General features: G+C 42.4%; 1 protein-coding gene across 5 annotated transcripts in view; it reads right to left on the bottom strand.

Moving 5' to 3' along the window:
- Nucleotides 1–214: 214 nt before the first annotated feature.
- Nucleotides 215–14,344, bottom strand: part of zanl (zonadhesin, like) — a 65,804-nt gene continuing 51,674 nt past the window's right edge. For all 5 annotated transcript variants that reach the window (XM_030430730.1, XM_030430731.1, XM_030430732.1 and 2 more), the window contains 27 exons: nt 13,900–14,102; nt 13,559–13,703; nt 13,008–13,255; nt 12,732–12,909; nt 12,095–12,203; nt 11,376–11,470; nt 11,012–11,188; nt 9,911–10,119; nt 9,651–9,795; nt 9,357–9,454; nt 9,056–9,202; nt 8,793–8,951; nt 8,469–8,596; nt 7,935–8,206; nt 7,638–7,846; nt 7,315–7,459; nt 6,839–7,086; nt 6,611–6,740; nt 6,304–6,505; nt 4,966–5,127; nt 4,581–4,711; nt 3,742–3,944; nt 3,502–3,637; nt 3,179–3,331; nt 2,102–2,195; nt 1,765–1,808; nt 215–1,255 (listed from right to left, as the gene is read on the bottom strand). In XM_030430730.1, coding sequence (XP_030286590.1) covers nt 1,200–1,255; nt 1,765–1,808; nt 2,102–2,195; nt 3,179–3,331; nt 3,502–3,637; nt 3,742–3,944; nt 4,581–4,711; nt 4,966–5,127; nt 6,304–6,505; nt 6,611–6,740; nt 6,839–7,086; nt 7,315–7,459; nt 7,638–7,846; nt 7,935–8,206; nt 8,469–8,596; nt 8,793–8,951; nt 9,056–9,202; nt 9,357–9,454; nt 9,651–9,795; nt 9,911–10,119; nt 11,012–11,188; nt 11,376–11,470; nt 12,095–12,203; nt 12,732–12,909; nt 13,008–13,255; nt 13,559–13,703; nt 13,900–14,102 — 4,226 coding nt within the window. In that variant the 3' untranslated portion in view covers nt 215–1,199. The remainder of the gene's footprint in view (nt 1,256–1,764; nt 1,809–2,101; nt 2,196–3,178; nt 3,332–3,501; nt 3,638–3,741; nt 3,945–4,580; nt 4,712–4,965; nt 5,128–6,303; nt 6,506–6,610; nt 6,741–6,838; nt 7,087–7,314; nt 7,460–7,637; nt 7,847–7,934; nt 8,207–8,468; nt 8,597–8,792; nt 8,952–9,055; nt 9,203–9,356; nt 9,455–9,650; nt 9,796–9,910; nt 10,120–11,011; nt 11,189–11,375; nt 11,471–12,094; nt 12,204–12,731; nt 12,910–13,007; nt 13,256–13,558; nt 13,704–13,899; nt 14,103–14,344) is intronic.

Here is a 14,344-nt window from a genome sequence, read left to right as displayed (position 1 = left end):
CTTTGAGATAAAAACCTGCTTTACATAGTATCAGGAAAATACATACATTTAATAATTAATTTAATAAAAATCGGCACATTTGTTAAGCTGCAGTAAACGGCTGGACTGGTTAAGTTTCAACCCTGACTAATGTTTTTTGGAAGAATCTATTATCTGATTAAGAACACATCATCATCTAATCATTTTACCAAATATCAGTGGACAGAAGCTGTAGAATAATTTAATCAGGTCAGGTTTAATTTCATTTAGGCATCAAGAATAAGAAAATACATTTACAGACATTTACAGAAAAGGAAGGTTGAAGAAACTGAAGAGTGTTGCGTGCAATGAGACCGCATTGTGATGTTCACGAGGTTATTAATACCATGAGCTGTGCAGGAGTATCCCCCCAATAGATTCTACACACTGCACGGTGGACGGGGTGATGGGTTATATCGATGCGATCCGAGTTTTTCAAGTACTTTTTTAACATTCAGTTTTTTCTAAACGGCTTTTCATGTCACGAATATCTAATCAGCAAAAAATTAATCAGCGAAATACGTGAAAAACAGCATGGAAAACTTAGTCACAAAAAAACAAACATTTTTTTACAACACAAGGGATACAATGATCCATCACTGTCCTTTTTAAATGAAAATGTTCTTCTAAATGTACAAAGAGAATGCAGATATTTTTTTTTCATATGCTAAATAGTTGTAAGAGATTTAAGTGCCATCAACACATCAGCAGCTGAAGAACATGTTACACAGGCTTCAAGTTAAAGATAAAGTAACTGAATAATTTACATTTTGACATTTTCTGCTGGCACTTCATGAAAAGTGAGAGGACCACCATGGTTATTATAATTTATCAAGTAGGGTTTTTCTGTGCAGGAGTTCAAGGTAAGTGTGGCTACAAATCTTTGTTATCTCTAAACTGCGTTATCTGCGATGTATCTATGATGGGTTATGGTCTATTAAAGCAAAATTAAACACACTTTCAAACATTGTGTAACATCCAACTAAAAGTACGTTATCAAATGCATAAGTTAAGGAGGCAAAATACAGGGACAGGAATGTATAGGACTCACAATCACAACACAATAATTATTTACTACAGTTTGAATTTTCTTCAGAGGCATGTTGACTGAGCTTCAAACGGATTGTGCAATATTCGCCTTGTTCAGTGGGTAGTTATTTCATTCGGGTAAACACTTTTCATTACATAGAAGACACTTTGTCATTTCTTTGGTCATTCATGTTTCTATATGGTATACCTGGAAGAGAAAACAAAAGGGATGGATTAGGAACCAACTGGAAGAAATGTATAATTGCTTTCTACTTTTTCCCTGTATGGGGTGTTTGTGATGATGAATGAAAGAAAAAAAAAACACAGCTCCTGTCAATGTGAAAGGAGTCAATCACCTAAACACACTGATATCGGCAATTTTGGTATAAAATTGGCGCATAGATGACTAAATTAACTTTTCCCCAAGCATATTTGATTTTAAATGTGTAAATCAATTGTAAATAGGGTTTAGAATGATCAAATTCTTACTCACAAATAGATATATAACATTGTGCTTTGAATGAGTCATGGCTGGTTAAACCTGACTCATGACTTATTTTGAACGTTCTGTTTCTCTGTGTAAAAGCATGCAGCACCAAAACAGCAAAGCAGTTTAACTTCACATATAGGTGTTATGTAACTTTCAACTCTGGCCTCATATAATCTCCCCATAACACTGCCTATAGTAGCATACAGTCTGTTGAAGACATTTCTTACCTGTCGACGTCATACTCATTTTTTTCTCCTGTTTATTCTTTCTCCTGAAAAAAGAAAGAACTGAGGTGAGAGACTCAAACATGAATATTATATCGATCATGTCCCTTCCTTGTGCTGATACGGAAAGCTCCTAGTATTCTCAAAAAGTTTATGAAGAAGTGGTCACTCAAGACAGCGAGGTCGAAAAAATGCATGTTAATGCCGATTGTGTTGATGATGGGCTCAAAGCTGTCCACTTGTGATCGGATCACTCAGGATGGAAGCTAATGCCAGCCGTGTACCTCTGGTACAGACACACTCAAGCATAGCCTACACACAATTGACAGCTGTGACTTACTTGTCCTTTCGTCTGCACACACACACGATGGTGATCACGATGATGATGACAACCACGACGACCAGGACGACAATCAGGATAATCCACTTGGTTTCTGAAATAAACAAAAATAACAATAAAAAGTTAAAACAGAACTTTGCCTCTTAATAGAAGCCCAATATCAGAAAAAGTAGATCAAATCTACAGTATGATTACATGTTGGGATAGTAAGTGCTTGTTTTGAGTACTTCTTAAATTGACTATTGTGTAAATGCCCTCTCCACTGTCTTCTTCGTCTTCTTATTTTCACTATTATATACTAAGATAACCCATACTATAATATCATTTATATTCTGTGCTGTATAGCTGTATAACATTGTATCACATGTTGTAATGTCACTATGATTCACCTTATACTGCGCTTTATATGCCACACTATGAATACTGTGTTACGTATACTATATTTCATGTGCGTATATGCGTGAGTGTTGTACTATAATTACATTATGTGCTCCATCATATTTCAATTTTAGCACAGACAACTCTAATTATAATTACATAACCATATTATAAAATATTCTGGTATAAACTTTTTTTTTTATAGTATATTGTATCATATAGTTTATTGTATCATATAACTACTTGCTTGAGACCGTACTGCAGTATTTGTTTAAGTACAATAATTTAGAGTTTAATTGTTTGCGCACATTTTCTATTTTATTTCTATTCTTGTCAAGGAGGAAATTTTTCCACCGTGTCCATGTGTTGGTTGGTTGGTTTGTCAACAGGGTTGCACAAAATCTACAGGACAGATTTGGTCCGAATGTGGATGGGTCTCGGCCAACAGTAGACCCCATTAACGGATCCAGATAAAGGGATAGATCCAATATTTTTTTTCACTTCCTTTAACATTGTTTGTTTGAGCGTTTTTTCACTTTTTTTTTCAATTTCTTGCTGATGATGATGTTGCAACAACTCTTTTTCCACTCGGGGGATCAATAAAGGCTGATATTATCTCAGGGCATCAGTGGAGGAATTATGCTAAGTTTTTTCATTTATTGCCCGAAAGAGTGAAACAGATGTTTGAACAGGCCGTACCCAGTCCTCCACCTGGTGGTGTCTCTGGCTCCACCACTTCCACCTCGCAGTTTGTGCCCTCGAAGCCCTCTGCACACTGACAGGTGTACGTGTTGTTGCTGGCCTCCTTACACGTTCCCCCATTTAGACAGGGGTAAGTGAGACAGGGACTCGCTGCAAGACAAAAACGGGACATTACTAAGCTTATAGACAGTCCTTCACAAGGATCGATAAAAAAATGTGTGTATATCGATGTCCGAAAAACGTACATTGGGAAATAAGGCACAGTTTTTGACATTAAATATGATTATGGAGATCCCCCAATAGAAAACACAAACACACACCTCTGTAGCAGTCACGTTTTAAGTCGAAGATGGTGCAGATGTAACCGTCCTCGCAGGTCTTGGGTTGGCACACAGCGCCAGTGGTGGTGCATTCACAGGACTGGGAACAGTCCTCAGTCACAAATTTCTCTTTCAGCTGCAGGTTGCAGATAGAGGGATGAGAGGAAGGATGGCATGGGATTACATCATCAAACCAATGACACGCGTTTGCTGCCGTAACTGTTGCACACGAGCTCTTACGGGGTAGTATCTGTTGAGGAAGGTGCAGCCACACTGGGTGTACGGCACGCAGATGCCCTCACTCATGACGAAGCCTGGGGCACACTGGCATCCCTCCATACAGTGGGTGGTCTCACAATCAGTGGGTGCTGACAGATCAGCGCAAGAGGCAGGGCAAGGTGACATGCAGGAGGAATAGGTGCTGTTGGCGTCACAGGAGAGGGCTAGGAGTAAGAGAGTAGATGGTCTGATTAGAATAAAGCCTGATAATTGGCACTTTTAAAGTTAAATTAGTTAATTTGAACAAGCTAGTGGTCCTTTCCAAAATCACATAAGGCATTGTATGCTGTAGGAACGTATGGGAATGTACAAGGCAATATGGGATCAAGGATTTGACCTCCACGGTACTTATTCATGATATGATGTAAATGGGGTAAAACAAGTGCATCACTTCTATGGACCTCAATCAAAAAATCTCAAATCCAGCCCTCCAGCCATAACAAAAGACAGGACATTGAGAAAAGGATTAGTGCCAAAAAACACAATACCTACTGCATTCTACATAGAACAAACATCATGTTCTGCCAATTACACTCTTATAGGCACCAAACTTGTGTATTCAACACGTGATAAAGGAATGGGCCCCATACTCCATAAAATAGATTGTACCTCCCAGCCACTCTATAAGGAACCTGTTCATTAACGCCTTTATACGTTCCGTTAATAGTGGATAGAGTGGGAGATTTCCAGTGGCATATCCTATACCTCATTACCATAGCTAGACCACTTCTTCCATACAGTCAGCTTAGGTGTACTGCATGCAACGCAGTGTGAATGTTTGTGTGTGTTCAGTATCTTACCACAGCCCAGCTGCTGCCTCCAGGCTCCCAGTTTGACTCCCGCCTCCTGACAGGCTACAGCGTAGACTTCATAACTGGCACAGCGCAGCTCTGCACTGCCCTGCTCAGCACACAGGTCAAACACGCAGTCACTGAGACACACACACACACGCACACACACACACACGCACACACACATTTCAGAAGCCATTACATTGACAAACAGTTATTTCCTGCAGACGCTTATCCTAAACACTACTTCCCTAACTATTTTTGTACCAACATGTGTGATACACATACACACACACAAGACTGAGCATAAGCAAAGACTGCTGACTCACATTTAGAGCGGTGTAAAAAGGTGTTGTATGTATTCTGCACATGTCAACGTTCTCAGACTACTCACTCATGGTAGGTTTGAGGCGGCAACGTCTCGTGACAGGCTGCAAACACGCCATTGGAGTCTGACAGAGCTCCACATTGAGACACACTGTTGTAGTCATTGAGCTGGGACTGAGAGCAGTCTGATGTCTCGAATCCTGAATCCGGATCAGTGTCCACCTCTCGTCTAAAGAAAGAAGACAGGAAGGATGCAAAGAGACAGAGAAAACAGATCTTTGTTAATGTTGCTGTGTCTTTACTAAGTTCAAGGCAGTATGCTGATGACGGCATAGTAAGTCAGTCCAGTTTGGTCCAGTCCAAAACTGCTCAATAAATGCAAACCTGATTGAAATGAAAAACGTCTGACCACACAGTTTGCGCCTCTTCAATAAATCAAATCAAATAAATTGTATTTATATGGCCCAAAATCACAATCACATTGCCTCAGTGGGCTTTAAAAACTGTCCTAAGACCCTCGAGTCGAGTGAGGAAAAAAACGTGCCAATATGAGAGATAAAAGCTGGTGGGCACACAACCAGCCAACGCGCTGCGGCAGAGAACAGTGAGGATACTGTGTGGAGAACACAGCAGGAGTCTCTCAGCAGCAGCTTGGCAAATTACTCTGCACACTAGGCTCCTGTGAGATAGAGGCTAAATTGTGGTGTTGGTCTTATCAATCATAGCACTCCCTTATTGTGCGAAAACGTGGGCAGTATGCCTTAGAGTAGGTCCTACATTATATAGTTGTATGGTTGTAGGGCAGCACTATGTTAATCACCTCTGTCACTTGTGTCCGTTGGTTGGTTGTTAGGTTGGTCAGCAGGATTACACAAAACGACTGAACGGATTTCCAGCAAGCTTGGATGGAGAATGGGTCTATTGTTTAAATCACTGATTGCCATGTTCTTTCTGCTTCTTACATTTTTGTGAATAAATACGTTTGTAAATTTTGTCTGATCTCCCTCTTTGAGTTGGACTGTGACAGTGATCTCCAAGATAAAGACTCCAAACCTTCGTAAAATACTTAGAAATCAATGATCGCTTATTTGTTTTGACTGAGGCTTTCAGACGCAGGTGTGAAATTGCTCAAATCACAATTAAAGTAAGTGGTTAATATGTCTATTTCGCAAAAGACGAAGGTCATGGCTTGAAGAAGGCTTTGGGATGTGATTGAAAGGTACGGAAAAGGGTATTAAGTAAAGCCTAGAGTTTGGAATATGCTACAACTTCTAGGTCTTTCCAAGGACAAGGATGGATCGCCAAACTCCTACACTTATTTTTATAAACAGACTCAGCTCTTGACCAAAGTTAAACATAGTAGAACCTGTATTTACAGTAACAGCAGTATTGGTTGTGGTTCTACCTGTGGATGTGGACTGTGTGAGGATGGTTGAAGATTTTTGGTCCTTCAGCCTGGCGGCCATCGACCCTCCAACTGTCTCCAAATTCCTGCAGGTCCCTGACGACTGTCCCGTCTGGCTTCATGTACTCATTATTTCTGCGGTCGTCATAGTTCCCACACAGCCCTCTGACTGCATCCTCATAGGTGCTGGGCAGTATGATCTCTAAAACAGACAGAAAGGGAAGGAAAGAGGGGAGGGAAATTAATGGATTTCCAAACAAGCCTAAAAAGGGCTTAGCGAGTGGAGACGGATGGTTCCTCGTTTTACCTCCACGAATCTTGCCATCAAAGCGTACAGTGAGTCCAAAGTCAGTGGTGAGCTGGACCTGCCTTGAGTTCATCGTGATGGTCAAACCATCAACTGGACTGAGAGGAGGTGCAACACGCTCCCCGTTCACCTGGAGGAGTTACAATATGATTGCAGCGTGTCATTTTTACAATAAAAAACAGACCCAAATTAAATAGCGTTTTCCATTAGCAAAAAACAACCACTGACCAGGACAGTCTTCTTCTGCAGGAAGCGGACTTCAACACCGTAAACCTCAATGTACATCTGATCAAGGAATGACACTCTCTTGTTGCCCCCACGTCTGATGTTTTTTCCCTTCACCACCAGGGGCGACAAGGAGCCCTGCTCGACGTGGTAAGTGGTCAGGACGTAGGTGTATGGACCCTGGAAGTGATGGGTGAAACCATCAAATGTTCGGTAGTGAGGGTCCCCAGAGATGCTGCACTTGTCGAACTCTGAAAAGGGTGATAGAATAAATAAAAGGGTCAAAATTACCAGAACGATAGAAAATCTACTCCATACTGGGGTAGTTACTCATACTAGTACTTTTCTTTGATGTCTTGTACTCTCCAATATTTACTTTACTTACATTTTTAAGTTTTTAAAGTCTACATCGCACACCGCCTCGCAGACACAACGTGGTGTGATATTACCGATGAAGCTGTTCATAGCTGTGGACTTACTCGTGGGTTTGCAGGACAGTTCTCCATCATCGTCCAGGGCACACACTGAGTTGGATTTACAGCTGTGGTCCTTACATGTGATTACGCCACCAGCTTTACAGGTGCACAGCTCAGCACATCTGTCTGTCAGCCATGAGTCTCCCATCTACACACACACACACACACACACACACACGTGAAAACAGGCTTATATTGCAGACCTGCTTTCAATATTTGTCCCTATTTTATAAGGTAGGCCTACTATTGTAAGTAATGAGCGCTTCTGACACCACACCCTTGTTCGTGTCATGAGCCAGCAGCAGCACGGATTTGGCTTCACTCACATCATGGTACTCTCCATCTGAGTCCGAGCACCCGCATTTGTCGAGACGAACACAGTTGTTGTCACTGAGGACGTAGCCGGCGTCGCACTGGCAGCCCTCCACACAAGTGGTTGAAGGGAGGTGGCAGAAGATGGGGAAGAGGTCGGAACATGTGGCGGGGCAGGGGCTTGTGCAATCAGAGTAGTGGCTGTTTGGAGGGCAGGGCAGGGCTGCAGGGGGAGAAAGAATAAAGTATGAGAGACAAAAACTACAGTCTCTTCTTCTTTTTAACTGTCAACCACAGTTACTGTAACTTACGGCAGAAGGTGCCGTTCCTCCAGCTGATGGTGACTCCGGCACTCTGACAGGCCTGAGCGTACGCCTCCACGTTGTCACAGAGCGTCGCCTGCATGCCATCGTACTCGCACAAGTCGTAGATGCAGTTACCCAGGAAAGCCTCAGGGGGCAGCAGAGAGTGGCAGGGCTTGAAGCGGTCAGAGAGGATGACTTCAGCACACTGAGCCTCGTACAGCTTCTCTTCTTCTGCGGTGCAGTCGGGGTGGATGTCTGGACGAGTGTCTGGCTGACAGCTAAAGAGGAGAGCGTTTGGATGAACGGTTCAGTCACACATGTTGCAGTGCTGCGACTTTGCGTTGATATAAACTCATGCAATTGAGATGGCAATTTTGTAAGAAACTCCATTTGCTTACTATCAGGATATTTGTATTTTATTTTTCCCATGTTTTCAGTTAAATTTTTTTTTTTCAACAAAAAAAACAGTGAGTTTTATAAGATAATCCTCACACTATCCAGATAATCATAGGGATGTGTAAAAGGCTGTAACCCACTGACCCAGGATCACTGTCTCCCTCAGATTTCCAGCTGTTGCCCAGTTCAATTGCATCCTTGGCTGGTTTCTTGTTAGGCATCAGGTTGTCATCAGAGGAGTTCTGGTTGTAGTTTCCACACATGCCGCACAGCTGGAAGGAGGGAGGTGGCACATGGTTTTTACAGTGTCATACACAGTGTCATACACTTGAGCGTTCCATCTTGTAGTGTCAGAATTAGGTAAAAAGTAACAAATTTGAAATTCTAATTACATTTAGAACGCAAGATATGATGCAAGTGTTTGTCTTTGAGTGTCTGACATGATACTGAGACTCTCCTGTTTCATACCTTGCTGAAGTATTCTCCCGGAACAATGATCTCCAGGTGATGAACTCCGTCAAACTTCACCTGTAAACCGAAGTTGGTGTCCAGCAGGCTGTAAGTTCCACTTGTTATAACCTTGCCTCCGGCAAACTCGACTGGAGTTCGTACCCGCCGTCCATTCAGCTAAGACGAGACAAGACAGACAGAACACAGTCAGTCACTGATCATTTCACCATGTGCTGTAACCAATATCTATTCAATCTGAAAGACGTTAAAATGTTCCTCACCAGAACTCTGCGGCTCTTTTGCAGTTCGACCACATTGTCATTAGGCAGGAAGACTTTCACAGAGCGAACGTAGGACGCCTCTGGTTGACCGCGCTCCTCATTCTTAGCCACTATCTTGAAGGGGGTTACCTTTGTGGTGTCACACACCTAGGGGACACAGTAAAAGAATTTGAAACAATGTGGTTTTATTTTCGGATGTTTCCGATAGCTTAAGAATGCTATGCCGCTGGTGGCACAAACATGCCAGACGTGAGTGAAGTTCAAAGAGAAAATGTGTAATACAGTTTATTTCATCCCATACCTCCACCAGAGTGTAAGTGCAGGTGCCCATGAACGTGTGCATCACACCGTCAAAGGTGTAGTAGTGGGGATCTCCAGCCACATGACAAACTCCTTTACCTGAGGAGGGAAAGGAGGCTCAGTGAAGTAAATGTGAAAATGTGTTTGACTATCTATTTTACAAATTTATAGCAACTCCAATAAGAATAAACCCCAAATATTCTTTGGTCTGGATGTATCTTACGATAGAAAACATCATGATTACTCTTAATGTTAACACGGCTTCACATATTAAGAGTCTTGTTGTTAAGATTACCTGTTGAGTGGCAATCCAGTACTCCTTCTACAACCTTACACTCCTGTGCAGGGCTGCACTGCCAGGGCTCACAGGTGACGTTGTTGTTGCCGGTACACTTACAGCGGTGTGAGCAGTCCTTCTCAGTGAACCAAGCGTCTCCCACCTACATACACACACAGGGACACACAAATAGCACACACAAAAAAACGTTTAGTGCGTGTTCAAAGATTTTTTTTTTTCAATAAACAATTCAAGGAATTCTGCCTGAGCACACTTACCGGCCGGTAGTTTCCGTCTCCATCCGTACATCCGCACTCACTGAGTGGGACGCATTTGTCTCCGCTGAGGATGAGGCCGGGGTTACAAACGCATCCCTCCACACAGGGCTGGTTGCAAGAGCCACCGGGGCCTGCAGGATCCTGACAGCTGGGCTGGGGGCAGGCGGAGCCACACGGGTTGTAATGACTGCCTGAGGGGCACTTCAGAGCTGGAGGGGGGGACGTTTGGAAAAGCAGTAGTAAAGCAGTGGTAACGCTACATGATTCTGATTCAGAGTCGTCACATTGCCGCACCGTTCACACTACACAACTTTCTGTCTTTTAACGGCAGTCTTGTAGTCGTTGGGGTTTGCACACTTCTTAAGATCACATGCACAAGATGCAACACAGGAATGGTTCAGCACCGATGACAGAAACTGAATGAAGCTACGTCGTTGTGTCGGCTCCATATAAATAGATGCATGATAAGACTGTGTTAGCAGGAACTGTGGATTACAGAAGACGAGGAGAGGACAGAGGGTGGAATAATAATTATAATTTTTCTTTTCTTAAATTGTACCTCTCCTCTTTCCTCAAGTATATTTTTGAGCCATGATCGATGTTTTACTTTATTTTTTATCTAAACTTAATCAATACCCTCGTTACAACTAGTTTGTTGTAATAAGGGGAACAGGATTTGTATACTGATTGGAACTTTTTGGGAACATATTGTTAAATTGTATATTAAGTCTTATAAAGGTTAAAAGGTGAAATATGTAAGAATTGTGTATGATTTTGCATGCTAACCAGTTAGCCCCAGCTTGTCCCAGTTCAAAGATCCCGTGCTAGCAGTGTAAACATCAACACTCACCTAATTAACCAAACCGCTACACGAATGGCTAACTAGCAAATGGCAGCTGCAGTTATCTGGCTTTAATATGTAAAAAAGATAAATCCCCCAAAAATCCACCATCTAAGACACGCCCAGCGAATTATTTAAATTTCCTCATCAACACACACCTAAAAAGTTAATTCCTCCAAACTGGGAGAAAGCTCAGTCAAATCCACACATAAGATCTTTGTTTCCTACGGACACACTCAACACAAAGATGCGAGACTTACGACAGAAGGTGTTGTTTCTCCATGGGATGGGGACATTTGCAGCAGCACACATGTCAGCGTAGCTTTCTATGGCCTGGCACAGAGCCACAGTCTGACCTCCGGTGGCACACATGTCGTACACACAGTTTCCAAAGTATGGCTCGGGGTCCACGACAGAGTGGCAGGGCTTGAAGATACCTGGGGTGATGACACGGGGGATGTTAAGGGAGATGAATGAATCATCTAGGACCAAGTAGGATATAAGGCCATTGAATTGGGATATGCTGACAGGTCTCAAAAGTTGAGTTATCAACATGATGCAGTGTATGTAACTGAGTGTGTATTTGTGTTTGTCTGTATGTGTGTGTGTGTCTGTTTGTCATACCATTGGGATCAGTGATCATGCCACAGCTGGTGGGCTTCTTGGCCTCCTCCTCCACCTCTTTATCACAGTCTTCTTGTCCTCCACCGTTGGTACAGCTGATGAAAAGGCGGAGGGTTTATTTGAATGGAAAAAAAGTCATGAAGGAATGTACATGACTTCATCGATGTTACAGAGAGGAGAATGGCAGAACAATAGAGAACTGGAGTCTCTGGTGAGTGCTAAGGGTTCAGGATTTTACACATGCATACCCTTGGTGTGTGCCGTTGCTTGCTATCTTACGGTTTATATACAGTAAAAATAATCTCGCTATTTGACTCACACTTAAAATGACAAATGCTCCCGTAGGGAATGCAAACCCAAATTAGCACAAGTAACAGGAAGGCTAAAATTTGCCTGCTGGCAGTGAACACACCATTGAACAATCACAGCCAGTTAGTATTTTGCTGATGAAAATCTGACCCGATGTGTTCACGGATGAGCTAATGTTTTATTTTTGTTACATTCTCCTTCGCCAACCTCCTTTCTCACTCCCTGACTCTCTCCTGGAGGTTAAACCAAGTGAAATTCACCATTACCTTGTGTACACTGAGGGGCAAGTCAGGAAAAAATAAAATCTGGAAAACATTTTTTGGATGTTGAACCGAGTACGTGAGTTGTCTATGTTCGATAAACCTTAGACAGTGCGGTGCTGTATTTATTTATTTTGCGATGTGACTCACTCAGGCCGTTCGTCTGGAACCTGCCAGCTGTCTCCCAGTTCATTGGTGTTAGCAGCTGGTTTATTGTCTGGTTTCAAGTTGTCATCGGTGGGATTTCCATTGAAATTTCCTGCCAGGGCAACAAACATTAGAGGTTTAATACATGAGATTTTCAACATCAAAATACCTATTTGCTTGGTCATATAGTGAGGAAGTGGTATCCTGAGAACAATTCCTGTATATGTGTTCTAATCACAGCTTCTGTGTTCTTTGTTTCAGTTGCTGGTCCGGCTGCGTGTACACACTAGATCAAATATGCCAAGCAGTACCAGTGTTTCTAGTAAAACAATACATGCACCATCATTGTGGCTTGTGTTGATAAACCTTAAAGTGAATTTGCCGATTAAATACACAAAAGAAATGAATAAGGTGCAATGATTTTCAATCACAATAGTGCTGATCATTCAGGAAAGAGTTTTGGTTTTAAATATCAACGCCTATCTACATATATTGGCTTCTATATATACATATATGATGTACAATTACCTATAATAATTTGATATGGCTTTGAAATCCCCTAGAGCCTGGAAGTATGTTGTTTATGACAGTATCAAGAGGTGGAAATGGGACATAAGTAAACAATAATACTGGTTCTTACCACACATGCCACAGAGAAGGTCATTGTAGGTGGTTGGCACAGTGACGTCAGCGTGGTGGTTGCCATCGAAACGCACCCTCAGGCCAAAGGATGTCTCCAGCACAACAAACTTGCCACTCAAGTAGATCTCGATTCCACTGATGGAGGAGATGGGTGGAACAACCACTGTCCCATTGACCTAAAGAAGAAGAGGTATTTATTCCAATGATTGGACGATACATAGCGATACAAGCTTTAGTGCAACAGTTGTTGTGAAAGAACCAATCGTGTCCGTACCTGGACTTTGCGGCCCTTGCCGAGGACTACAGTCACGCCATTTACATTGATGACCACAGCCTTGACATAGGAAACCTTCTTAGAACTTCCTCTGTGTTCATTTTGGGTGTCCACAGTGAAGTATGGCAAGCTGGAGGAGACGTTGCAAGGTTTGGTCAGGGTGTAGGAGCAGGCTCCCATATAATGGTGGGTGCGTTTGTCAAAGGTAGTGTAGTGTGGATCACCAGATACGACGCAGATGCCAGTTCCTGAGCAAGAGAGATGACAATTTAGCTGAATTGTGTGTGAACTGTTGGAGTACATATGCAAGAACTGACCACCTGTTGAATCTGTGCTCGAAACAAATAGGGGGCAGCATTTCACCAGGGCAAGGGCTAACTGCTAACTATAACTGCTGTTACCTCGTTAGGCCATGTTATGACATATCATGACATGTTAAATAAATGTTGAAGTCATGGGATAAAAACATGATATGACCTAATAAAAATGTCATAATGTTTTTATCTCATGATAACTGTTTTAGTGTGTATGTGTATGTGTGTTTAAAATACCTATAGGGCGACATTCGTATTCTCCATCGTGTAGCTGGCAGCTTTCAGTTGTTGGTTTACAGCTGCTGTTGTGACACTGGATCACACCTCCACCTTGACACACACACTTCTGCTCACAACCCTCCAAGTACCAGTCATCACCCACCTGATGATAACACACACAAACACACAGGTTAAGCAGGTATTGGCTTGAGATGATGTCATTTCAAGTAAGCTATACAAGTACTGTATTATTATTATTATTATTATTATGAATGAAGCAATGAGCTGAGATATGTACGTTTCTTTCTTCAGGATAAATGGAATGTGATTAAGGTCAATTAGAGGTTGTTCCCACTCACGGGGTGATAGGATCCACTTGTGTCCACACAGCCACAGTCTTTCAGTGCCACACACTTGTCATTGCTGAGGATGAAGCCTGGGTCGCACTCACAACCCTCCACACATGTGTCCTCACAGCCTGGTGGTCCGACCACACCCAGACACGTCTCTGGACACGAACTCACACATAGAGAGTAGGAGCTGTTGGGAGGACAGGTCAGGGCTGTGTGGAGAAACAGAGGGGGGAGGGTTTAGGGGTTAGATAAAGGGATTAGGGAAGGTAGTAGTGAGATTCTGTTTTATATAACTATATACTGTAGTTTCTGATGATTTGTAGAAGATAAAGTAGAAGTGACAATGGAAAAGTTAAAACTGTGGTATTGTCACGCTGAAATGTTCCCAGTGACAGCCAAGACTGTTGATGTTTAGCACGAACTGTTTAGCTTTGCCAAAGTACGACTTAAG

This window comes from Sparus aurata, chromosome 10 (assembly GCF_900880675.1).
Source record: "Sparus aurata chromosome 10, fSpaAur1.1, whole genome shotgun sequence".
In the NCBI taxonomy this organism is placed as follows: Eukaryota; Metazoa; Chordata; class Actinopteri; order Spariformes; family Sparidae; genus Sparus; species Sparus aurata.
Note: the sequence above shows the minus strand (reverse complement) of the source record. Positions and strands in the feature narration are given on the sequence as shown.